Here is a 27,134-nt window from a genome sequence, read left to right as displayed (position 1 = left end):
GGTGTTTAAGTGGCAGAAGGAAGAGTTGGGGTCCTATTTAGAAGTCAGAATTCTATTTCCAAGTCCATGGCGCCAAGGGCAGCCCAAGGTGGATTTTCGCTGGCAGCTTTCAAAGTGTTGATGGGTCTTAAGCTTCGTTAGCAGAATACTGAAGCAGATGTTTCTGGAAGGGTCAGAAAGTAGGATGTGGGGTAGCCTGAGCTGGGATTTATTGGAGTGAGCAGCCAGAGTCCTGAGAGTGCACACTGGGGATACTCTTAGGAGGAAGTGGTGGGGGGCAACTGTGAGGACTTGGCAAGTTATGGGCTGGAAGAGAAGGAGAGTAGCCCTGGAGACTGTATGATGTGTTGAGGGCAGGGTAAGTGGGCGTGGTTGGAGAAAGGAGTCCTTAGGGCAGGTGGGAGGAGATGAAGATGTCTTGAATTGCTGTATATAGCACATGAAAATGTGTACTTCCTGGATGACATTAAAAGCAGCCAAGTAAGACTTTCTTCGGGGACGGTATAGTCTGTATGAGTGACTTCCTGATGCTGTGACAAAAGTTCTTTACAGAAGCAACTTAAGGAAAGAAGGATTTGTTTTTTATTTTTAGCTCATAGCTTAAAAGAGTATAGTCATTGTGTGTGTGTGTGTGTGCATTTCTGTGTCTGAGTGTGTCTCTGTGTGTGCATGCATTCATGGTGGAGCTCATCTTGAAGGGGGGCATAGTGCTGAGACTTGTCACATCATGATGGATCAGGAAGTAGAGGAAGGCAAGCCAGCACTCGGCACACTTTTTTCCATCCCCTCTCCCCCTTTTTTGAGACAGGGTTTCTCTGTGTTAGCCTTGGCTGTCCAGGACTCGTTTTGTAGACCTAGACTCGCTTTGTAGACCAGACTGGCCTTAAACTCACAGCAATCCGCCTTCCTCTGCCTCCTGAGTGCTGGGATTAAAGGCATGAGCCACCATGCTAGGTCCCCATTTCCCCCTTTTATTTCCTCTGGGACCCCAGCCCATGGAAAGGTGCTGCCCACACTCAGGGTGCATCTTCCCTCTTCAGTTAACCCTCTTTGGAAAAGTTTCCACAGACATACCCCCAAAAATGTGCCTCCAATCAAGCTGACAGTCAGAATTAACCATCACACAGTCTATTAATGGAGGTGCTTAATGTCCCAGACTGGATGTCCCAGGCACAATAAAATTGGCATATGTCAGTTATTGCAATCATTGGAAGGAGGCAAAGGTTGGATACTTTCCTCTCTCCCAGATCTTGTGTGGAAATTTCTATTTCATTTATCTTTGTGCTGGGAATTCTTACATGCTAGAAACTGCTTACATGATCGTGACTGGTGAGAAGATGTTTGACTGGATGACCTTGCTCCTACTCCATGGAGTCTGCACACAGTAGATCTGATAATACACTGATTGTGTGGCTAGTCAGCTCATCATCTGCTGTCAGAGTGGCCATGAACCCACTTTCCTAGATAAGTCACTTTACCTCAACAAAATTACTAAACACTTTTATAGGGTGTTTTTAAGGTCAATGGAAACCTTATAGATTATTCTTCTGAGATCCAGATTTTCCTGTTCAGAGCGTTTTGACACTGAAGGTTAAGATGGAGAGAGGCAAGCCCTCAGCCTTTACCTCTTTTTGATGCCAAAAAAAAAAAAAAACAACCAAAACAACAACAACAACAACAACAACAACCCCCCCCCAAAAAAACAAAAACAAACAAACAAAAAAAAAAACAAAAGTCAGCATTGTTGCACCCGTGTGTGTCGCATCTCCATTAAAGGCTGTCTAATGAAATTCATACCAGACATTGACAGCAACTCTTCATGCTTCTGTCAAAGAGCTAGTTAGTGGCAGTTTGATAACCAGGGAACCAGTGACCTCATTGTAACACTAAATATGCTTGAAAGGACCATCCTGTTAAAATAGTAGTAACTCTTAAGAAATATTTATTTATTTTATGTGTATGTACCTGAGTGTGTAGTACATGTACACCATGTTTGTGCAGGTGCCCGAGAAGACCAGAAGAGGGTGTCAGGCCAGAGTAAGAGACAATTGAGAACTGAGCTCCTTCCTAGAGAGCAAGTGCCCTTAACTGCTGGCCTATCTGTCCAGATCCCAGCAGCAACTCTCAATTTTAACATATTTATTTCCCATGAGTCTTCACACTGGCATGTTTCTAGGGCATTAGCCATTTGATGAGGATTGTGTCGACGAGTCTTCATTTTACTCGGTCGCTCTAACAAGCCTAGCTTCTGCTCAGAAGGAAGTGGGGGGCAGGGCAGGTCACATCCCAAACAAGATTTACAGGGACCTTCATGTCCTCTTTCCCAGTATCCAAGTGTCCCCACTGCCCAACACTATCTCCTTCCTGATAGCATTTGCGTTCCTGGGAACTAGCTAGCAGCAGCAGTCAGCAGCTTTGCTTGTAGTGTGAAATGAGCTAGTTCAAAGGTTAAACAGAGTGAGGAGAGCTAGCATGGGAGACCGGAAGTTACAAATTGGCTTCGAAGGGTTCTGGAGGAGTGAGTACCGTTTGTTGAGATAGCGTCCCACCATGGTAGCCCTTGGACTCAACATGTAGTGGGCTGGCCTTATACATATCCTCTGCCTGCCTCAGGCTCTCAAGTGCCAGGGTTAGAGGTGTGCACCGTTGCTCTTGGTGGGAGTAGCCCTGATGTCAGCTCAGTTCAAGGACCTTTTCAACAGCCACAGGGTGTGAGTCTCTCAAGTGATGCTTGCTCAGTTGTGCCACCAGGACTTGGTGGAACTGTCCTAGAGGTCAAGGGACAAGGGAAGTGAAGCCGTTAGGGGTAGAACCACACAGCTTGAGATTCGAGGAAAGGAACAGAAATGAGAAAAGAAAAGGGAAAAAAAAAGCGTCAGACCAAGCTGGCCTCTTAGGAAATGGCTCTGTCAAAACCACCAGATTCTAGGAGACATCTGGATATCCGCTGCACTTGCTGTGCATAGCTGCGTTTCTTGGTGGGTTTTAAAAATAGTCATATTTGTTATCACAGCATCTGCGGGTCGATCAGAGGCCTTTTGTTTGCTGCTTAAGAAACAGGAAAAGATGAAACTTCCTGAAGATCAAAGACTGGATTGTTGGCAGAAAATGGCCAATATCGGCCTGGTTTTCACTGCTGAACCTCCTCCCCAGCAAGGTCTTTGTTAGTGTGTTCTTCTGAGTTATGAGGGAGGGTAGCTTGTTATCCTTGATGGGCGAGTTCGACTGCTAAGGGATGTGAGGTTTCTTCTCTGTGTGAAGCACCTTCTTAAGTGGTCGAGTTCTCCTTATAATTATCATTGTAATTATGAATACACACCTCTTCATAATCTTTGTCATGGAATTGAAAAGTAAGTACTTTTGGAATCATATAATGGGTCCAGATTTAAGGGCTGGTGAGATAGCTCGGCAGGTAAAGGCGCTTGCCATCAAACTTGACAGCCAGAGTTTGATCAGCAGCGCTCACACGGTGGAAGGAAACAACTGACTCTAAGAAGTTATCCTCTGACTTCCACACAGGCACACATGCACGCACACACATACACACGCACACACATACACATACACAAACAATTAAAAATGTAATAAAAACTTAAAAAGGCTCAGTCTAAAACACTTAGCTGGTTTTGAAATAAAATATCGTCATTTTCGTTATCAACTGAGTCCTTGACGGCACTGATCTATTACTATTTTATGTACCTTAGTGTGGTGAAACCTCACTTCCTCTGAATGTGGGAGAGTGTGCTGTGTAGCCGGTGAGTACCAGGTGAGGATCCAAGTAGGCTCCAGATTCAGTGCTCACAGCCCCTACACTTCATTTATTTTAAAACAGAGACAAAAACAAGGCTCACTTCACGGTCAGGCTCTCAGTCACTCCTTGCAGACACTTGTAAAGATGCCCTAGGGCTACATGACACATCACAATCACTGTTTTCAACAGATGGTATTGTGCCTTCAGTTTCTCTTCAAGGGAAAAAAAAAAAGATTTGTTTTGAGAACTTAAGCTCCAGTACTGTACTTAAAAAGCAATGTCTGAAAGGTTTAATATCCAAAATATATAAAGAACTCAAGAAATTAAACACCACAAAACCAAACAACCCAATTGCAAAATGGGGCTTAGAACTAAACAGAGAATTCTCAACAGAGGAATATCAAATGGCTGAGAAACACTTAAAGAAATGCTCATCCTCGTTAGGCATCAGAGAAATGCAAATCAAAACGACACTGAGATTCCATCTTACACCCATCAGAATGGCTAAGATCAAAAACTCAAATGACACCACATGTTGGCGAGGATGTGGAGAGAGAGGAACACTCCTTCACTGCTGGTGGGAATGCAAACTAGTACAACCACTTTGGAAAGCTATCTGGCGTTTTCTCAGAAAAATGGGAATAGGGCTTCCTCAAGACCCAGCTATCCCACTCCTTGGAATATACCCAGAAAATGCTCGAACACACAACAGGGACATATGCTCAACCATGTTCATAGCTGCTTTATACACAATAGCCAGAACATGGAAACAGCCTAAGTGTCCCTCAGTAGAAGAATGGACTAAGAAACTATGGTACATTTACACTATGGAGTATTACTCAGCTATTAAAAACGAGGAATTCCCGAAATTTGTGGACAAATGGATTGACCTAGAAATTATCATAATGAGTGAGTTCACCCAGAAGCAAAAAGAGACAAACGGTATATACTCACTTATATCAAAACACTAGTCCAAGGGATACGTCCCATGAAAAACCTTACTTACCAAGAAAGTGGGTCAGAGGAGAGGACATCCTATTGAGACTTTAGGCGAGAGTAGCATGGAAGAATGGGGAAATAACAGGACCCACAGGGTCCTGGAAACCTACAAGAAGAACTTTATGACAGGCAGATCTGGGTCCTGGGGTCCTCCTCAAACTAAGGCACCAGCCAAGGAGAAATAGGCAGTAAACTTCGAACCCCTACCAAGACCTAGCCGACGAACACAATATTCTCCACTGTTGAGTGGAGAGTGAGATCTGATTCTCACGTGAACTCTGGTGCCCCTTTTCTGACCATGTCCCCTGGATGGGGAGGCCTGGTGGCACTCAGAAGAAGGATAGCAAGTTACCAAGAAGAGACTCAATAATCTTAGAGCATACATAGGGGGAAGAAGTCTCCCTCAATCACAGACATAGGGGAGGGGAGAAGGGGGGAAGTGGGAGGGAGGGAGGAATGGGAGGAAACAGGGGAAGGGCTAACAATCAAGATGTAATATGAATAAATTAATTAAAAAAAAAAAAGCAATGTCTGTGCTAAAGGTGATTTGATTTCTTGAATGTTTTCCACAATATTTTTCATATTTGTTTCTTTTTCCACTGTGTGAGATCTTGGGGATTGAATTCAGGTCATCAGCAGGCAGCCTTATCTACCGAGATGCCTTCACTGATTTGGAGATAAAAGTTCAAAACCGGGTAGCCACATCTGTTGGCCTCTGGTGAGGAGGGTCCCTTTGTGTGGGACATAACATGGCAGGGAGGTGGAAAAGGAAGCAGCTGTTTGCAGAAGGTTGAAAGTGCTTAGGTGGCCTCAATTGATCATTTACTTTCTAAAGATAGTCTTGGGTCTCATGAGAACTCTATTAATCCATTCTAAAGAGGGTCCTTTCCCCTCCCACCATGATCTAACCAACTTCTGCTAGGTCCCACTTCCAAAAGGTGTACATCCTCCTGATGCCCCAGCACTGGGGACCACGTCTTCCAGCACATGAGCCTTTGGGAGCCACATTGCATTCAAGCCATAATAACAACTGTATTATAAATCTCTGTTTTTCGCTATGAAAAATAAAACGTACATCACCACTATCTAGAAGGTGGACATGGGGACCCTAGTATCCATTGAAATTTTATGTATATATGTTCTCTTTAGACACTAGTGAATCCAGAATGTACCACTGGGATTGTGATTAGTGCTGGATTTGTTCGGTGTACTGCTATTTTTAGCTTTCCTTCGAATCCTTTTATTTAAAGCACACAAATTCTTCAGAAGACCCAACGGTTATTAGCCCCATTTTTCATTTGAGGCTACATGCTATAAAAAGTGGCTGGCTTGTGTTACTGTCTTCTCTCATGTAGCGTGTAAACTTGTGTGGGGGAGCTGCTCTCTTTCTCTCTCTCTGTCTGTCTCTCTCTCTCATCTGTACTGCTTCCCTGCGGCATTATTGAACCTTTGAGAAGTGAGAAGAGGTGAGTGAGGTGCTGTGAACAGTGAGCTAGGTTTCCCCTTGCTTCTCAGCTCTAAAGAAGATAAAAGAAAGCTGGTCTTCCCGTTCATTGAAGCAGAATGACTGCCTTTCATGGTTGAGTCTATGGCTTATGAAAGGCCAAGTCAAAAAGGAGAAGGGCTTTGTCCTTGGAGCCACTAGTTATCTAGTTATGGGAGCCATCGATACCTGTTGGGCTCATCTTAATACTCTGATTTTCTTTCTCCCGGATTTCCTTTAGCTTTCTTCTTTGTGAAAGTATGCAGATCCACAGAATAACAAGCTGCTAGGTTCATATGAATGAGACTGTTGTGCGACTTTTGCTAAGAAGGTACAAACTAACATCTGCTCACCTTAGATAGGGCAGCTTTGACAGAACACAGCAACCACCGCTCCCAAGTACAGCATGGCGAACCAGCGGGTTTGTTGGAATTACTCAAAGATATCTGCAGCACTGCGAACGTCACCGTATGGGTAATGGCTCACAAGAGTTGCGTCTCTGGGGCTCCCTTCCCAGTTCCCTCCATCTCAGCCAGCTGCGACACAGTCTCCTCTCTCCAGCAATGGCCCATGGCTTTTGCAGCCTTCGGATGGAGTCTTGTGGATCCTGTAGCTTTCGTGGGTTTCCCAATCCTCAGAAGTCTCATTAGCTTTCTGAGTCTCATGGAGCCCCATCCTGGCTCCAGGAGGAAGCGCTTTGGTTTGGAGGAAGTGCACCCCACCCGGTTCTACCTGGAGTGTGTTCTGACTTTGTCTAGAGTTTTTATTGCTTTCATCATTCTGTGCGTGCTAGCATCTCATCTGAGCTTTACAACTATCTTGAGAAGATGGGCTGTTTCCACATTCTTTCCCCCCCCCATCTGCTTTTTATTTCTTTTCCTTCCCAAACATTTACACCTTTCCATCCTCCATCCTTTAAACTCTGTATTTCCAAATATTTACCTGTATGGCCCAATTCTACATGCAGTTCTCAGATTTTTGAGGAGTTGTCTGATCTCTGGTCTACCTCTTCTTCAGTCAAACACATTCAAACAGTCTTTTGTGTGCTCCAGTTTGCAAGCAGACAAATGCATTTGGACTTAGTTTATGGTATTTTTTTTTTCTAGCACGAGGAATTCATCATTTCTAAGGAAAGATTTCCATGAGATTGTGGTATTGTTCAAAACTTGTTTAACCTATGACTTTTTATGGAAGTTTGAGAATTAAATCTTAGATTTATTATAAGGAGGGGTTTTTTCCCCTTTATGACGTAGAGGTCTAGCAGTGTCAGTTGGTGTATTGAGTGAGGATGCATGTTATTTTTACGCTTATGTTGCTTTTCACTGTAGTTCTTGTTGGAATTTTCTTTGCAAAAATTTAGGTGTATAAGGGAAGGTAATTTGAAAGTGGCAGCTGGGTTTTGGTGGCATAGGACGATCACTTTGCTTTTACAGTGTGGCAAAAGGAAGGCCTGGCCTGGCATGAGCTCTGAGAGGCAGCATCCTCAAAGAAGAGGAAATAGCAGTGACCAGAACGGCAAGAGAGAGGAGCAGGAGAGGGTGGCTCTGATGTCAAGAGCAAAGAGCACAGTCATGTGAGGACAAGCAATGCTGAGAAGCCTTGGCACTCACCAGCTTTAGTGAAGGAAGCGGATCTGGGCCTTGGCCAAGGCAGGCGTGCGAGGTTATGAACATTCTATAGTTTGTGAGTGAAAGGGCAGGGGTCAATAATAGGGTCTGATTTTTAAAATGTAAATGCATACTGAGTGTGGTGTTACATGCCTGTAATCACAGCCTTTGGTGGGCTGAGGCAGGAAGACTGAAAGTTTTGGGCCAGCCTGGGCTACCAAGACCCTGTCACAATAAAACAACAACAACAAAAAACTTCAAATAATTCCCTTTTTCCTTTGACCAATCAAGAGCTAAGAAGGTTGGAAAAATTAATGCACACTAAAGAAAAGCTTGCTTGCTATTGAGAATAAACTCAGCCCATAGTTGGCAATTGTGTCTTTGCATCTGAGGACGGGATGCTTCTTAGGTCCAGGCAGCTGCTTTGCCTCTTGGTCTGTGTTGATTTCCTTTTTATTATACATACTATTTTGGAGCAGGTGATGATGTAACGAGAGCCCAGAATAGCATAGGTCCTAGGGAATGCACACAGTCCCAGCATCTCTCTTCTGACAGCCATCCTCCTCCATTCCACAGTGGCCACCGAGCCTTCGAGTCCCTCCACCTTTGGAGAAATGACATTTGTGCTGTTTTCTAGCTGCCCCCACGAGAGCTTTGTTTTTATCAAAACTTAAATGGCAGAGTATTTTACTTTCAAATTAAACCAAATTAAAATTAATTTTGTTTTGGGACTTTTGAGAATTTCACAACATATTCTGAGATAATTGGTTTTGCCCCTGTGTATTGCATAAGACAACAGCCCTCCCTTGGCTTTTCCTTTGTCCCCAAAGATCTCACTCATGGTAAGCTCTTAAGTAGCAATTATGTTGTTGTTGCTGTTAGTATTATTATTATTATTTTATTGGTGGTATTACTGTGGAGAAACTTATTTTGAAGTATTAAAGTTTTATCTTAAATTCACCGAGAAAAAGATTGTTCATAGTTAGTTTTGGTTTGCTTGTTTAGGAGACAACAGGTTATGGGGCAAAGAAGCCACTTGGGAGTTTGTTTTTCTTTTTCTTTACCTTATTTAACCTTCATTTTACCCAGTGGGATGATAGCTTTCCTGATTGCCTTGTTAGTGACAGGAAACAGCTAAACACTCTGTGTGTGTGTGTGTGTGTGTGTGTGTAAACGGAGAGAAACAGAGACAGAGAGAGAGAGCTCACATTTTGGTTTTTATAGGGCACTACTCTATCACATTATTGATGCTGGTTGGACCCATTTTTAAAATTAATTTTTATACTTCAAACATAAATATAAATACTTAAAAATTTTAAACTAAAGAGGAGATTAGGAATTGAATTGTGAATGTTGTCTTTTAAAAGCACAGTTATGAACCCGAATGTCATTTGGGAAAGCTGGTGGGCAGTCCGATTACCTTTTTACACATAGACCATATCCGTTACTAAACTGTATAGGAGTTTATTCTTTGTTAGGGTGCTGTGACTTGGGGGCAGTCTCTTCATTCTGTGCGTGATTCCTACTGAGGGTTGTTTAGAGAAACTGATGGCCTCTAAATAGTGCCTCTGAGTGTCCTTCCTGTTCTGTGTCAGAAAAACAATTCAAAGGAGCAAAAACTGCGTAAGTTGTAATACCTAGCATGGGTTGCCCGCCCACTTAAGGCTGTACCAGATGCTGTGTTCACCACCTGCCATGTGTTAATTCCATTCTGTGAGAGCAGCTACACTATTCCAACTTTTGTGTACATACATCTTATGTATTTACATTTATTGTTTATCTGCGCATGTGTGTTTGTGTGGGTGGGTTCCTACACTACATGGGTCCTGGGGATTGAACTCAGATCTTAGGCTTTTGTTGTTGTTGTTTTTTAAACACCTGCTAAGCCATCTTGCCAGCCCTACTCTCACTTGATAGAGACACTGGCTATTATGATTTAGCTGAGGTTGTTCCAGGGGACAAGATGGCTTCTGTTTCACAAAGCCACTTTTACACTTGGGCCGTTGTTTTACCATCTCCTACCTAGTTCCTGCTGACTGAGGAACTGGGCTCCCTCTGCTGATCTGGGTGATGATCCCTCTGTAGCGAATACTTGAAGATGTTAGTCTAGAGACCACGAAACTCCCTGGCCGATGGCCAACTGGGCATGAACATGTGCTCAGCCACTAATTGGGAAAGTGAAAGGAGTGCATTTCAGTTTCTAACCACCTGATTGGGAAAACAACAACAACAACAACAACAACAACAACAACACAAACAAACTGGGCAGAGTTCTCCATCCGATGCCAGTCACAGGAGAGGGTGGGGGTGGGGCAAGAAGCAGCCTTATATGTGGCTAGTAGAAGCTGGGACTGGCTTCAATGTTTAGAAAACAGAACTAGCAGGACTTTAGATTTTGAGTAACTATCACTTGGTGAAGCCAGGGCGTTGTCTTACAGCCATGAATTCCCCAGCGAGTAGTTATTTGTAGAAAAGTGTTCTGTATGGGACAGTCTACAAGAACAAAAGCTGTTAAGTAAATGAGAGTTTGTAGACTGGTTGGTTGAATGAATTCCGCCATGTACATGGCATCCAAGGCAATTGATACACAGTGTGCTTTGCTTTTTCTCCTAGATATAGGACCGATTTGGAAACTACCACTAGTGATTAAAACATTACTTTAATAAGGATGGAACTAGCTGATGACAATGGGCTTACTATTATTAGTTATTATTGTTGCTGGAGTATTGAGGAATTGAACCTGGGACCTTATGCATATGGAGCTAGCATTCTTACCACTGAAGTCAATATCTAGCCTTGCCCCTTTCTTCACTTTTTACTTGGAAACAGTACCTCTCCAAGTTCCCCAGGCTAGCCTTGCATTCACTATGTAGTTCAGGCAGGCCTTGAACTTATGATCCTTTTGCCTCCACACCTCTAGGCCATATGTCATTACTCTTGAAAGAAACCGACTTCCTGTCCCTACATACTGTTACTGCTGAGCAGCAAGGCTCCTGGGGTGGGTTAATGCCTAGGGAGCACAGAATTGAGAATGCCTCAGGTAGGCAGGCTGGTTCTGGATGAGGGAAGCTCTCGGGGCCTGGACTGGGCATGCTCAGTGTTTCCCTTTGTTAAGTCATTCCCCCTTCTCTGGGGATACCTCAGGATGGACAGGAAGTGAAATGCATTTTCCTTGTTATGGTTTGGATCTTAAACATCCTTCAAAGGCTGTTGTGTTGAGGGCTTGGTTGTCAACCATTGGCACTGTCAGATGGAACCTTTTGCAAGACTGGGGACTGGTGAAAGGGTTGGGGGTTTTGTTTAGCCTTGAAGGGCTAATGGAGACCTTGGCCCTTCCTCTCTTCCACTTTGCTTCCCAGCTTTTACTGGGTGAACAAACTTCATGCATTTTCCACCATGGTGGTCTGCCCTGCTACAGGACCACAGCTACAGAACCAAGTGGCCACAGATGGAAACCTGAGGCTGTGAGCCACAAAACCTTTCCTCCTTTAAGATGGCTTACCCCAAGTATATTGTCACAGCAACCCAAAGCTGGCTGATATACCTTGCTCAAAATGAAGTGGAAATGACAGGCTATCTGTAAAAATCTAAGGAGTGAAGAATATTCATTAAGCCTTTAGCTATAAAAAGCACAGGTTTACTCGAGATGAGTGGATTTCCTGTGTTAGTTGCTTTTCCCATTGCTGTAGAGGAATTACTTGAAGAAGGGATGCTCACCCAGGCTCACAATCCAGGAGATACAGTCTAGCCTAGAGGAGAATAGTGGCTGTGGAGCCAGCCCTGCCTGTGATGGCAGAAGGCCACTGGCTCACATCATGGTGGATCAGAAAGCAGAGACAAGAGCTCAGTTGACTTACCCCTTTCTCTTTTTCTTCTGTCTGGATCCCAGTCCATGGCACGCTGCCACACATTCAGGATGGGTCTTTCCCTCTCAGCCAATCTTCTTTGGAAGCACCCTCACAGGCATACCCAGAAGAGTGCTTGACTAATGCCCTAGGCATTTACTAATGCAATCAACTTGACAGAATTAATCAACACAATGAGAAAGATGCCTGTCTTCATAGCTGAGTGGAAAACCACATCACAGGGTAGTCATTCTACCATGAGTGTGTGAGGCCAAAGGAGAAACCAATGCCTGTGAATCGAAACTACCTCTTCATAGTTAAATCAAATATAGAAAACGTATTAAGGAATGTTCTCAGTTCATGCAAGGAGAAAGGTGGTTGGTGAGATTATCTCTTCATTTAATTTTTTTACATCTTTTATTTAATATAGATTCCTGTCATTTTATTTAATGTGAACATTTATGGATTTTATGATAAAGTGAAACCAATGAAAATTCACATGGCTTCTTACGATGAACTTCATTTCAATGCAGTTTTATTTGATGCATAGAAGAAGGAAAGAGTGTGGCGTCCCCACAGTATGTTCCTGGAAGACAGAATAATAGTTTTAATTTGTCTGAATGTCCTCATACACTCCATATGGAACAATTTGCTTTCTCTCTCTCTCTCTCTCTCTCTCTCTCTCTCTCTCTCTCTCTCTCTCTCTCTCTCTCTCTCCTCTCTCTCTCTCTCTCTCTCTCTGTGTTTATACATGTTTATATATATATGCCTCTGTGTGTATATGTATCTGTGTTTATATGTAGAGGCCAGAGGTTGACACCAGATGTCTTCTATAATGCCACACACATCTCCTGGGAGTCCAAACTCAGACCTTATCTTTCATAGCTGGTACTTTATCAATTGAACTGCCTCCCCCAACAGCATCTCTCTATTTGTTCATTTTTAAACTTTCAAATCATATTACGATTTTATTCAGAACAACCTAGAAACACTTCTTTCATACAGAGTTTAGGATATTTAAAGACATCTTCAGCTATAACAGTATTTAAAAACCAAACCTTTAGAAAGGTAAGTGTACTTGCTATGAAAGCACAAGAGCCTAAGTTCAAATCTTAGCCCTCACGTAATAAGGCAGGGATGGCCTTCCTGGCCTGCAACCCAGTGCTGTTGAGGGGCTGAGACAGGAAGTTCCCTGTGTGTTTTTAAGCCTTTTGTAAAAACTTAGGTCCATAATGTTCTGCGTCTTCCTTGTACCTTCTTGCAATATGTATAGCAGGGGATGTGGAGGAGAAGGGAAAGCTAACCAAAGGCACTCAGGATTTCAGCCAGCACATAGGAGTGCCATGACGGAAAGGTCTCAGTGACGTCATAGTTCCCATTGGCCAGGCAGTCAAAGTAGATGTGGCTGCCAGGAGACTCCACTTCCTTCTGTAGAGAGTGTAGCCATGGTCCCCACATCCCTCTGGGGACTGCTTGAAGGGTTTGGACCAAATCAATGAAGAGTCTGATATGTTTTTGTAATGTCTTCAATCACTGTAGCATATACTCCTATCTCTTCTCATCTACGCTCATGTGTGTGTGTGTGTGTGTGTGTGTGTGTGTGTGTGTGTGTGTGTATGCATGTGTGAGTGAGTGGGTGGGTGCTCCAGTGTACTCTTAAGCATGTGCACTGGCACATGGCTTTGGAAAGTCAAAGAAGAACTTTCTGGAATTGGTTCTCACCATCCACCACATGGGACCTGGGGACTTGAACTCATATCATCAGGTTTGGCCGTCAGCGCATTTACCTGATGAGTCATTTCTGGCCCAAGCAACAGTCATTTTCAATTTTGTTTTGGGGGACTTTTTTTTTTCAAGACAGGGTTTCTCTATGTAGCCTTGGCTGTTCTGGACTCACTTTGTAGACCAGGCTGGCCTCCACCTCACAGAGATCTGCCTGCCTGTGCTTCCCTAAGTGCTGGGATTACAGGCTTGTATCACCATGCCTAGCTTAATTTAAAACATTTTTTTTTATTTAAACTTTTCGTTTAACATTCCTTTTAGTGATCAGTTGAGAGTCTTTATCTTACGGTGGTTTTGCTATTTAGTTTACTTTATAAGCTTGTTTATTTTTGTTTGGTTTTTCATGACAGGGTTTCTCTGTGTGGCCTTGGCTGTCCTAGAACTTACTCTATAGAACTGACTGACCTCGAACTCAGAATGATCCTCCTGCCTCTGCCTCCCAAGTGCTAGGACTTAAAGGTGTGTACCACCACTGCCCAGCTAACGTTACAGTTTGTAGCTCAGCTAATTCATGTGGAATTTTATCACTCAGAAAGTGCTAGAACTTTCCAGTTAATACCCATTACAATTCTGTGGGTGGATGTTATTTTCTCATATGACCAAGAATATAGCAGCGGTTCTCTACTGGATGTTGTTTTTCATTAGTCAACCAGATTGAGAGAAGTTGAATACTTCAGCTTCTCCCAGCTGGGTGGAACTGAGTCACGTGGAAAATTTCCGATTTCATAAAAATATATACTACACATAAAAATACACTTTTATGCAACATATGTGTATACATGTACATTTTATATTAACATGCATAATGCTAATGTTTTATATTAGACATTATACAAGTGTTTATTATCTATATGTACTACACACACAAACACACACACACATACACACACACACTCATATACATCCCTGTTAGTGGTAGGGATCTTTTTCTCTTGACACATTCAAGCTCATAACATCATCCACAAATGTTCCACATTCTCTTCCAGGCCTCTTCAGCATCCCTCCTTCCAGATGTCCAGAGGTCTTTGATAAGTCCCTATTCCTACATGGGCCTCTCTGACTCCCAACTGTGTTTTATTTCCACCCATATCCAAGGCTGTGGGGAACCATAGGAAGGCTTTTGGGCTGTGAGTGAGGAAGCTGTATATGGACCCAAAATGTCTTCCAAACACCCATGTGTTAAGGTGTGAGTCGTAGTTGGAGGAAGCTACATTACTGGGAGCATGCCCTTGGAGGGAATGTTGAGAGCTCTGCCCCTCCCTGTCTGTGTCCTGGACCTCATGTGGTGAGCAGAGCTCCTTTACTCCAAGCCCCTGCTGTGATGTTCTGTGCCATCCTGTGCCTGAGGCAGCAAGGCTCACTGTCCAAGGGCTGAAAACGTGAGCCAAAGTATCCCTTTCTTCTTTGTAAATGGTTTCTTCCAGGTCTGTGTTATAGCCACAGGAAGCCGACTTCACACAGGATGCCTGGGTTCTAGTCCCAACTCTGAGGCTCGCAGCTATGTGACCCAGAACACTTACCAGGCTCGAGTTTCTTCATCTGGAAAATGAGGTATTGGAATTGAGTGAGATTGAGTTAAACATGCCCATTGGTGGACTCAGGAGCCAGATTCCTTGGGCTGTTTTTCTTTAAGACAAGCTTTCCCATAGCCCAGGCTGGCCAATACCTGGGGATAGCTCCGAACCCCAGTCTTCTTGCCTCTACCTCCTCAGTACAGGGATTACAGGTGTGTGCCATCACACCTGGTGCTATGCAGTGCTAGGGACTAAACCCAGGCTCTGTGCGAGCTAGGCAGGCACCGTACCAAATGAGCCACATTCTTAGCCGTACACTCCTTGAATTCAAATCCAGCATGGCCACTGACTTTCTGGTATGCGAACTTTTGATAAATTTCTAAACCCCTTTGTAACTTAATTTCCTCGTTTACCACGTACTTCATATATCCTTAGAGTTGTGAAGGTGCAAGGTCTTATCTAGATAGGAAAGAGGAGTTAGGCAGGCTCTGGCCGTGTGCTCGGTGACATCAGTGCTAGCCACACCGTCATTGTTCCTGGCCTCTCACACTAGCAAACAGCAGCCCTGAGCTTTATTTTCAGAGGAGGTGGGTGAGAGCGTGTTTGAAGACAGGGTTTGCCAGTTCTTACATGGTCCTGAATTCTGTTCATTTTTCTCTGTCTACTAAGCCAAGGATTATAAACATACGACTTCTGGGTAGATTATCCTTGTAGTGGCTAAATAGACCCCGCAATCATTTGCTGCTGAGCCCCCTCTCCCCCATAACGTCAGCTATTAAATGGTTTTCACTCTGAGTTGTAACTAATACAATGTGCCGTGATATTATCAGGAGAGGGCAATTTAAACTGTAACCAAGTACATGCAGGTTGTTTCTAAAGGAATTAAGAGGGATAATCTCATTTTACTCAGAACTGCTGAAGGAGGCTTGGTATGTGAGAATACAGTCTCTGGAGATTTGGAGAGTTTTCCTCAAAAAAACCAGTCATTAGCAGGGGCTATTAGCCCTGGTATTGTTACTTCAGATGCCCCTGGACAACACTAGTGTCTTGCCAGGTGATGAGGAGCAGCCTTGGCTTACCTCAGAGAGCTGCCACATGGCCGAGTGTATTAAGGAATTGGCAGTTTAGTTCCCTCGGCAGTTACCGATGGTCTTTGAGACGACGTAATAGGATAATAGATGCCAATTGCTTTGAGTGACAGCTGACAGTTGTTGAGCCCCTGACGCGTAATATGTTCTAATAAATGCTGATCGCCAGGTTGGTGGGATGGCTCAGTAGGGAAACTGCTTGCCACGTCAGCATGGAGCGCCGGCTTCTGTCTTCCAGAGCTCACGTCAGAACTCCAGGTGTGAGCGGCGCTCACCTGTAATCTCAGTGCTGGCCACTGAGATAGGTAGGATTCCTGGCCAGGCTGCTTAGCCAAATTGGTGAGTTCCGGGTTTAGCCAGAGAGTCTGTCCGGAAGGATGAGGTAGGGATGGACAGAGGAAAGTGCTAGACGGGCACCAGTGCATGCACGTGTACATGAATGCACATAGTTTTACAAAGTGCCTTTTATTTATTTATTTATTTATTTGGTCACTGTTTTTTAAGCTTCTGTGTTAGAAACAAAGGTCATAGGACAGTGGACTTTCCCAACATGTGCAAACCTAGGATGAACTATCAAGTGTTCGACGGCATGGGCTGCCCCAAGAATATCTTGTGTATTGTATGGATGCAACGCCTGTCAGTAAAAACCTAAACAGGGCCTGCAGCTGGGTGCCCCATTGGTAGCCTCTAGGTAGCTGGCTGCAGGTTATAATGAGACCTATAGCCGTGTTGGCTTTGGGTTCTGCCTGCTCTCCACCTTCTAGGGTAAGGACAGTAACGTCCGCTTCAGCCCATAGGCTTGAGAAGAGGGTTTTTATTGGGCATGTTACAGGTTAGAGTCACATGCTGAAGTCAAGTCATAAACCCCAGGGTCTCAGAATGTGACCATGTTTGGTGAGGGTCTTTTAAAGAGGCAGTGATGAGGGTGGGCCATATGGAATTTAATATAGCTGGTGTCCTTATATGGAACACCAAGACACCAATACACAGAGAGGATTATGTAAGGACACAGAGCGAGATATAAAGCTAAGTAAGGAGAGGCTCCGGAGAAGCGAGTCTTGCTCACATCTTGGTCCCAGCCTTTCACCTTCCAGAATCAGGAGCTAAGATGTCTCTATTGTTTAGCACTTGGTCTGTGGTACTTTGTTATGGCAGCAGCAGAAGTGAATATAGGCAGCCAGCAAATTTTCCCAGGTGGTGTGCGTGGCAGAGAATGCGAGGGACTGAGCCCGTGAGTGACCGTCATGGACTTCGCTGTGACTTCAGCCTTTGCACTTCATGGTGGCATTCCTAATTGTCTCCATGTGTCTAGGGAGGCAGGCTACTGCATAAACCTGTCCGAATGTCAGAATCATTAGCGTGAAGTTTGTCATTGTCCTCCACCCATTGTAAGCATTCAATAAAAGACGTTTATGTTCAGGATGAGAGGAGATAGCAAATGAAACTTTGCTGGGTTGTAAAATTATGCACACCGATTATCTGTCTTTAATAACACTTGCTTATCCAAGGGCTGGGGAAAAATAGCCTTGTTGGAGATTTAAAAACATGCCTCGCTGACATTCCACAAGGTGCTTGGAATAAGGATCTCTTTGAAAGTGAAAAGTAGCTACAGGGTGTGGGACAGTCACTTTTTGTTCTGTGGAACAGTAGGGAATAGGAGTTTGAGTTCCTTTTTTTTTTTTTTTTTTTGAGGCGGGAGGGCGTGCAAGGCAAGAGAGTACTGTTTGTGGTGAAAGAATGACTTTCCTTTGAGTCAGTGAGTCAGGCAGGGGCCATTTAATCATGTTGGTTTTGTCTTTGCTGCATATAAATCGGCTTTGCTGAGGAAGAATGGTCCAGGCCTGCCCCGTTGCCCGCCCCTCCTCGGCACACTGCTGGAGGAGGCGGAATCATTTTGGACTGTTGATATCGGCTATCTGTTAAAAATAGTGTGCTTGCCTCTCTTCAATTAGGAGGAAGGCAATATTTTTAGGTTTTGACACAGTTTGCTTTTAGTTGAAAGCCATGAAGGCCATGAGACAGGAATCCCCTTCCTAGCGGAGTGTGAGGGCAGTGGGGGTTATTCACGAGCCACATTTGAAATGGCAGCACAGCAGCACCCTGGGCTGGTGGGCTAAGAGCACATGCTTTGAGGGCGTGTTTGGATTTCGCCAAGTGCCTTTGGAAGCTTGCAAAGGCTGTGGAAATCGAGACTGTGCGGGATCTGAGTTATGCCAGGCTAGCTTGTGTTTGGAATCTGACTAGCAACAGAGCTGCCCTCTGCTTCGCCTTTGTACAGCGGGGTCCATACAATACTGTAATTGTGGGTGCAGTGCCATTAGAACTCGGGAATGAAACTGCGGCCCCCAGCATGCCTCTGGAGGCCACAGCATTGGAAAAGGAACTATCTATCCTGCTAGTGTTCTTTGTAATTGCGAAGGCTTTAATAAAGGAAAGCACCATGCGAGACCACTATTGTCTTCATCCGTGCGTCCTCTAAAGGGCAGGGTTTAACCTTTTGGGGGATTTGGTGTATGATGAACCCTTTTCACAAGACAAGTTTTTAGAATGAAAAGGAAAAAGAAAAAAAAAAACAACTTTCTTCTTTCAGGTCTGCCTCTACTGTAGGTTTGTAAAATGCACCATAGGCGCTGAGAACCCAGAGGCTGACTGGGTTCAGGGCTGTACTGCCTGTCCCTACAGAAGGAAAAGACGAAGGTGACTTGGGCTGCCATGTGAATGGATGTTGGATGGGAGAGAGACTGGGTATAGAGCAGGCAGAAAGAGGCTGCGGAGAGAGGTCAGTTTGAAACAATCCCACAGTAGCTGGTGAACTCATCCTGTGCTCGACTTGGGCACATGTTAACTTTGGGAACGTAGACTGACAGAGAGCACACGCACTGCTTCAAGAGGTCATAGAAGTTAGCTTCTTCAGTCCAAAGACAACCCTAGGTGATGGTGGAGCCGGAGACTGATCAAACACTGAGGGTGATCAGGCATGGAGGGTGGGGTGTGGTTCTTGCTAAAACTAGGTAGATCTGGAGATTCGGCAACCTCAGTGAAGTTTGGGCAAGCGAGGGATCGTTGTCAGTTCAGACAATACCTTACACTCACTTTTAGGCTGTATTCTTTTTGTTTTGTTTCCTTTTGGTTTGGTTTTGAGATAGGGTCTTGCTATGTAGCGTGGTTGGCCTAAAAAATACTAGACAACCTTCAAAGTTGTGATAATCCTTCAGCCTCTGCCGCCCAAATGCTGGAATTATAAGCACACACCACTATGCCTGGCAAGATTGTGTTGTTTAATATTTAGCCCATTGAAAGCTTTCTTTCTATTTCATAACAGTCTTTTTCTTTCTTTCCTTCCTTCCTTCCTTCCTTCCTTCTTTCTTTCCATTCATTCTTTCTTTTTTCTTTTTCTTTTGGTTTTTCAAGACAGGGTTTCTCTGTATAACAGCCCTGGCTGCCCTAGAACTCACTCTGTAGACCAGGCTGGCCTCGAACTCACAGCCATATTCCGCCTGCCTCTGCCTCCCAAGTTCTGGGATTAAAGGCATACATCACTATCATTTGGCTCATACTAGTGTTTCAAAGTGGATTTTGATGGAGTGAAGAAGGACACAAACATGTGTTACTGGTTCTCACTCATCAAGTGTCCCGACTCAGAGGTCTAGGTGCATTTCCAACAGGCAGTGCTGTTGCTACTGTCCCAACAGTTTTCTAAAGAATACTGCTGTATCGCCAGGATCAGTTCTCCTGAACAAATGTTAGGAAATAGAAGGATCCAGAGGGTCCATAAACCTAGAAGAAGAACATCATGACGGGTGACTCAGGGCCCAAGGGGGTGTGCTCAAACTATTGCACCAACCAAGGACAATCCAAGTAGTAAACATTGAATCCCTACTCTGATCTAGCCAATGGACAGGACATTCTCCACAGTTATGTGGAGAGCGGGGACTGACTCTGACATGAACTTTGGTGCTCCATATTTGACTACCTCCCCTTGGTGAGGAGGCCTGGTGGCACTCAGAGAAAGAATAAGCAGGCTACCAAGATGAGACTTGATAGCCTATGACCATATAGTGGGGGAGGAGGTCCCCCTTAGTCATAGACCTAGGGGAGGGAAATGGGGTGAAAGTGGGAGGGAGGGAGGAACAGGAGGATACAAGCGATGGGATAGCAATTGAGTTGTAATCTGAATAAACTAATTAAATAAAAAAATTATTAAAAAAGAAAAAAATTGTACAAAACATAACTTGGGCCTGAGCCTGAAAGAGACTTAAGGGTGGCAGTATTGAGCATTAGCTAGAGCAGAGTGCATGCTGTCATTAAAGAGATTTTTCTTAATTCAACCAACCAACCAACCAAACAAAAATCCCCAAATGTTCCATATTTCCTGGCCAAACAGAAAGAGTGGAGTAAATTCCCCTCTGATCACTTTCCTGATTAAATATGCCCTACTTTGACTACTCACTGGGTAGAGAGGAGAGGATGTATCTCCCTCCCTCCCCCCCTCCCTCTCCCTCCCTCCCCCCTCACACACACACACACACACACTCCTTTTTATTTTTTAAAACAGGATATCATTATGTACTCTGAGGCTGGCCTTAAACTAGCCATCCCACTGCCATATTCCCCTCTGCTGGGATTACAAGGTTACCAGATCCTTACTCTGTGTTGTGTGTGTACATGCCATTTGTTGGTTGTTCATTTAGCCTAGATTAAAAGAGGATCAAAACTTTCATAGTAGGCTCTTAAGCCCTTTTTTTCTGCGTCTTTTAAGGTAATAAGTAAAGGTGGCGTTTAGTGGGAACAGGTGCATTTGGGTGTCTGGTGATATAATCTTTTAAACAGAGAGGAAACACCATTCAGCCTCATCAAAGAACACAAAGTTCCAGAGAGTTCCATTTTATAAATTTTCTATAAGGGATTTAAAGTATTGCTGCTTTGTATTGAGAAAACAAAATGAACTCAAGTGGAGATGGTGCCCCTCCTTCCCTCTCCCCTCCCTCTCCCCTCCCTCTCCCCTCCCTCTCCCCTCCCTCTCCCCTCCCTCTCCCCTCCCTCTCCCCTCCCTCTCCCCTCGCATTCTCCTTCCTTCTCCTCCATCCCAGTACATAATGAATGAACCTCAAAACAGCTGCCCTTCTTTGAGGCTTGAACAAGTGCTGATGAAATCCTGTGGTTTTATTCGTCTTTCTTCTTCTTCTTCTTCTTCTTCTTCTTCTTCTTCTTCTTCTTCCTCTTCTTCTTCCTCTTCTTCTTCCTCTTCTTCTTCTTCCTCTTCTTCTTCTCCTCCTCTTCTTCCTCCTCCTCCTCAAAGTGACTGATCTTTATCTTCAATGCTCTGAAGAATTTACGTTACTTTTCTAGCTTTTGATAATGGTTAAACCGCTCAACATGTTTGCAATGTGATTTGCCTTAAGTTTAACCTGCAAAGACATGTGTTAATTCTCTTTCAAAAATTAGCTGATCTTTCCCATGAGTTTTGAGGAATTGTTTTTTATATATTTTTCCTCCCTCCCTTTTTTCCTTGGCTTGCATCTATAGCCGAGGCTTTCCTTGGACTCACATATGCAGCCCGGTGATGACCTTGAGCTCCTGATCTTTCTGCTTTGACTCCGGAGTGCTGAGGTCATAGGCATAAGCCACAATACCCAGCTTTTAATGTTTTAGGTAAAACCCCCATCTCTTCTTCTATTTTTTTTTTTTTTTTTTTGGTTTTTTGAGACAGGGTTTCTCTGTGTATCCTTGGCTGTCCTGGACTCGCTCTGCAGACCAGGCTGGCCTTGAACTCACAGCGATCCACCTGCCTCTGCCTCCCAAGTGCTGGGATTAAAGGCGTGCGCCACCACGCCCGGCTTCTTCTTCTATTTTCATTTTTCCTTCTCTTGTTCATCTTCTTCCTCTCTGCCTTACTCCCCCCTTTTTGTTATACTGGGGTTCAAGTCCAGGACCTCATACATGCAGAACCTGTGGGTTGCGACCCCTATGGGGGCCACCTATCAGATGTCCTGCATATCAGATGTGTATATTGTGATTCATAATAGTAGCAAAATTACAGTTATAAAGTGGAAATGAAATAATTTTATGGTCAAGGATCACCACACCATGAGGAACTGTATCAAAGAGTTTCAGCCTTAGAAAGGTTGAGAACATTCGAAGATTTGAAGGGGCTGGAGAAGAGACTCGGTTTTTTCTCCTCTCTCTCTCTCTCCCTCTCCCTCTCCCTCTCCCTCTCCCTCTCCCTCTCCCTCTCTCTCTCCCCCCCCCCTTTTGCCTGCATGTAAGTTTGTACACCAAATGCATGTCTGGTACCCAAGGAGGCCAGAAGAGAGTATCAGATCCCCTGGGAATGGACTTTCTGATGCTTCAGAGCCTCCATGTCTCACCCAGTGTGTTCTGGGAACTGAACAAGTCTTGATAACCTCCAAGCCACTGCTCCAGCCCTAGGCTTATTACACCATGTGAAGGTAGTGTTCTTTTTCTGTTGCTCGGCCCTCCTCCATACAGACACTCACCTGAGAGGGTAAAAGTATAAGTTTCAGATGCATCTTGGTATAGATACCTGAAAAACCAGAAGCAGATTTATACATAGGCAAAGCACTGAAAAGGTCTTTATTCTCTTCTCCATAGGTTAACTTTGTGGCTTGCCAGCTTTTCGCCTTGTCGGCCGCTTTCTGGTTCAGGATCTACTTACATCCCGGTAAAGCCAGCCCTGAGGTCCGGCACCTGCTGGCCACCATTTTGGGCATTTATTTTGTTGTGTTTTGTTTTGGCTGGTGAGTATGAGCCTCATAAAGTCTAGAGCTTATTGCTTGGATGTTTTGTGATGAGATTCTTTGGTAAGAAATACATGGCATTGTGAAATCCTTCGTGTATTGAAAAGCCCGGTGAGATTGTAAATGTTGTACGAACCTTATTGTAAACTAATGGGGATGCTGTGGGAGCCTTCACTCATGTCATAGACGGGAACCAACAAAGAGACTGACCACTGAGAGTGCTGTCTGGTTTTTTTTCCCCCCCTTAAGGTGAAATCTTTACAGACTTCCTTGAGTCATATAGATGGACTGCTATAAGGTTTAATTCTTCCCCACAGGGGACCCTCCTTATCCTTCACAGATGTTTCTTGTCTTCTTGTTGGAGGCTCGGTGTTAATGTGAAGGTTTCAGTGCAGGCATTAGGGATCTGAGTCATTCTCCATCAGATGGAAGACTTAGCCTAGTGTAGACACCTGCTGTCACTCCAAGATCGAGAATACCTAGAGAGTGGCTCTTCTTAGGCCTCATGCTATAGACACTAACATATCCAGAAGTGACTCTTACAAGAAATTTGTGACTTTGGTGAAGGTACCAGGTTACTGCTCTAATTTTCCCACAAACCATTGGTAAAGACTCATATTTTGAATCAGCCACTGTGTAAAAAAAAAAAAAAAGAAAAGAAAAAAAAAGAAAAAAAGAAAAAAAAAGCCTTGTACATCAGGAGTGGGATCAGGAGTGGGATTTTGGTACTGGTACTTTGAAACTTACAAAAATAGCTTTGAGACTTAAAAACATAAAGTCCATCCAAAAGAATTCTCTTTGGCCTTTCAATTTTATATGGATGTAAAACAGCCGTGAACTTCCCCACTTACCGATTCCGGACATTTCTAGGGCTTTAATTGCAAACAGTGCCTAAGTTTCCCAGAGTCTTTTTAAGATGCAGTGTTTTGATTCTGTAGAGCAGCAATTTGACTTATGTTCTCTCATGGAATGGGTGAGGGTGGGGATCCAGTGAGCAGGTCAGAATGTTTTCGGCATCTCCTGTCCCCTTTTCTTATATCTTGAAGGTATTCTGTTCATCTCTTTGTGCTGGTGCTGATGTGTTATGGGGTCCTGGTCACAGCAAGTGCATCCAGCGTTCACAGGTAAGATCCTGGGACTGAGCAGGGTTCAGCAGGAATTCTGTGGTCTCCTGGAGGAGATGTGTTTTGCTTTTCCCCCATAAGTGATATGTCTGAGTGCCTCCAGGATGTCAGGGAGTGGGGACGATAGGGATCTTCAGGAAAAGAGAAGCAGAAGAAAGATTTTTAAAATCTTTATGAAAAAATGTACAAAGTGGGATGCAGTTGAAAGAAGGTTCATCCACTTATCAGGAGCCTCAAGCTGGGCACAACTTACACAGTTACCACAGTGGAGTGCATTGCAGCTGTAGAAAGCACCGGGGATACAGAATGACGTGTTCCCATCTCAAGAGAAATGTGTTGAGTGAAAGAAGGTACCTAGATTGTGGTTTTAAAAATGCAAACTAATCTATGGTGGCAAGAGAATGGGAAGTGACTGGTATTAGGTGGTGCCAGGAGATGGACCAAGGGTTAGGAAAAGACGCACGTGTGGCTGCAGGGGTGAGGCAAAGTCCAATCTCATATTTGGATATAGTTTTTTGAGTGCTTGCATATATCAAACCTCATTAATTGTATACTTTGGATATGTAAATGAATAATATATAAGAAAACTAATCAGCAAGAAAGGGCTATGTTTTGCTGTGATGTTTGCTTTTATGACACCGAAGTACTTTAATTCTTCCTTGAAGTCTGTGTGATCACATGATCAGCAGATAAATGTGTGTGTGTGTGTGTGTGTGTGTGTGTGTGTGTGTGTGTATGTGTGTGTGTGCTTTACAGTGTCTTTCCTGTGGTCTGTCTGAAAACTCAGTATTGATTCTGCTTTTTGTGGACTCCATCTTTTGTGACTTTGTAGTTTTTTTTTTTTTCAATTAAGAAATTTATTTGGGGGGCTGGAGAAAAGGCTGACTGGTTAAAAATATACACTGCTCTTCCAGAAGATCCAAATTCAATTCCTATTTCCTATGCATGGTGCTCACATCTGCCTGTAACTCAAGCTTCAGAGACTCTAGCTCCCTCTTCTGGTCTCCATGGGCACCTGCATTCATGTGCACATACTTAATGTGCACATACAATTAAAAATAAAGAAAATTTTAAGGATTTACTTTTATTTATATGAAAGCATGTGCCTGTGTGAATTTATGTGCCCCATGTGTGTACAGGTGCCTGAGGAAGGCACTGGATCCTCTGGGAATAGGGTTACAGGAGGTCATAAGCCCCACGATGTAGATTCTGGGAATCAAATTGGGGTCTTCTGTCAGAGCAATAAGGGATCTTAATTGCTGAGGCACCAATTCAGCCTCTAGGGTATTTTATAAATATAAAAACATTTTAGTTGCTTTTGTTGCATTTTCAGCATTTAGAAAGATTCAGGCAAGAGGGAAGGCTCAGTAAATATTTGTGGAAGAAATGGATGGGGTGCAGGTCAGGTATGGTGATGCACAGCTTTAATCCCAGCACTGGAGAGGCAGAAGCAGGCAGATCTCTGTGAGTTTGAGGCCTGCCTGGTCTACATAAGGAGTTCTAGGACAGCCAGGGCTATTCAGAGAGACTGTTTCAAAAAAAAAAAAAAAAAAAAGAAAGAAAGAAAGAAAAGAAAGAAAGAAAGAAAGAAAAAGGACACTTGTGTTTACTGTTTCTTTGTTCATGGCTTCTCTGGAAAGCCTCCTCTGGCTTCAGGAAGCCCCTTGACTAGTGAGGCCATTACCACATCTATTAAAAACACTGAAATGTAACTTTTCAATATATAACTTTGCAGTTTCAATACATTTTTCATTTTTGGAGGAAAGTCTTTTTACATGCTTGTAAAGTTCATAGTCTTTCAACTTTGTATCCAAACGAGCTGTGGAAATGTGATTTCTAATCTCTCCCTCCTCTCTTTTCTACTTGAAAAGATAGTATCATTTCTTTTGGAAGAATATTAGGAAGCCCGTTTACTAATTTGAGGATGATTCTGACAACTTCTTTGTATATAATATGTATGATGCTTATAGGAGCCTTGAAGAGGTTATGTTGCAGTGTGTGCATGTGTGTGTGTGTTTCCTTGCCTTTTCTTAAACATGGTTTTAAATGAATAATGATGTTACATTTTATAGTACATTTCTTTTCCTCTTTTCCAGTTTGTCACATTGTTTTTTCTTTTATTATTATTCTTTATTTCTAAAAAATTTTCATGCAACATATTTTGGTCATATTCTTCCTGTGCCCCAGCTCTTCCTAGATCTCTGCCCCTACCTGCCTTCATATTTTTTCCTTGAACAAACACAGCAGGAACAAAACAAAACAAAAAATCAAACAAAACAGCACATAGATTCTGTTTAGTGTTAGCCAACTGGTCAGGAGTACACAGTCTGCCTGCCCTAAGTGTGTGGTTGATACAATACCCAGTGTCACTTCATTGAAGAAAACTGGTTTTCTCTCTCCCACCAGTTAACAACTGCAAATAGCTTGTTTAGCGGTGGGACTTTGCCAGTTACCTCCCCTTGATAATCTGTCCGCTCTTCCCCATACTTACATGACACTGATGGGGGTGCACTCTGGATTTCAGGGGGTCCAAAACTTATATGAGCCCTTGCTCCATGGCTGGCCTAGGTTTCCATATTCCATTCTGTAGTCTGGGAACGGGATACTCCAAGCTGGATGTGGGGCTGAGTGGTTCATAGACAGACAATGACTTTCATCACCACAGTGGTGTGGTAGCAGAAAGCTCTCCTGTGAGAGTGAAAATGGAAGATGCCCAAACTCGTTCTTCCTCTTTCTGTTTGTTTGAATGGTTGCCAGTTTGCAGACGCAGGGAATGGTCTAGTTCCCAAAGGAAGAACTCGACGCTAAAGCATGTCTCCAAGTTGTTTCCTCTGAGGCTGAGGTTAGAAAATATCAAATACAGGTAGGTGGGGTAGCTTTTCTGTGTATGAGCTTTCCCTTACTCCTGTGAGGTGTGGAGTTTGTAAAAGTGTTAATGACAGTTCCTTTTTTTTTTTTTTATTTAATTAAAGAAAAGTGTGTGACTATTTCTGGATGGTTATGGATCTCTCTTTCTCTCTCTCTCTCTCTCTCTCTCTCTCTCTCTCTCTCTCTCTCTCTCTCTCTCTCTCTCTCTCTCTTTCTCTGTCTCATTGCTGGAGACCTCATTGTTTTGAAACGCTGTCTCTGACTGAAACTGGTAGCTCACTTTTTTTTTGTTTTTGTTTTTGCTTTTTTTTTTTT

General features: G+C 43.7%; 1 protein-coding gene across 3 annotated transcripts in view; it reads left to right on the top strand.

The window, feature by feature from the left end:
- MBOAT1 (membrane bound glycerophospholipid O-acyltransferase 1) overlaps positions 1-27,134 on the top strand; it is a 103,671-nt gene that overhangs the window by 31,580 nt on the left and 44,957 nt on the right. For 2 of the 3 annotated variants that reach the window (XM_084795099.1, XM_084795101.1), the window contains exons 2-3: positions 22,682-22,827; positions 23,874-23,951. The exons of the other annotated variant lie outside the window; for it this stretch is intronic. In XM_084795099.1, coding sequence (XP_084651225.1) covers positions 22,682-22,827; positions 23,874-23,951 — 224 coding nt within the window. The remainder of the gene's footprint in view (positions 1-22,681; positions 22,828-23,873; positions 23,952-27,134) is intronic. 3 annotated transcript variants of the gene reach the window in all.

This window comes from Acomys minous (genome assembly GCF_964271855.1).
Source record: "Acomys minous genome assembly, chromosome: 9".
Taxonomy (NCBI): Eukaryota; Metazoa; Chordata; class Mammalia; order Rodentia; family Muridae; genus Acomys; species Acomys minous.
The sequence above is the reverse complement of the archived record's forward strand: the minus strand, read 5'-3'. Positions and strand labels throughout refer to the sequence as shown.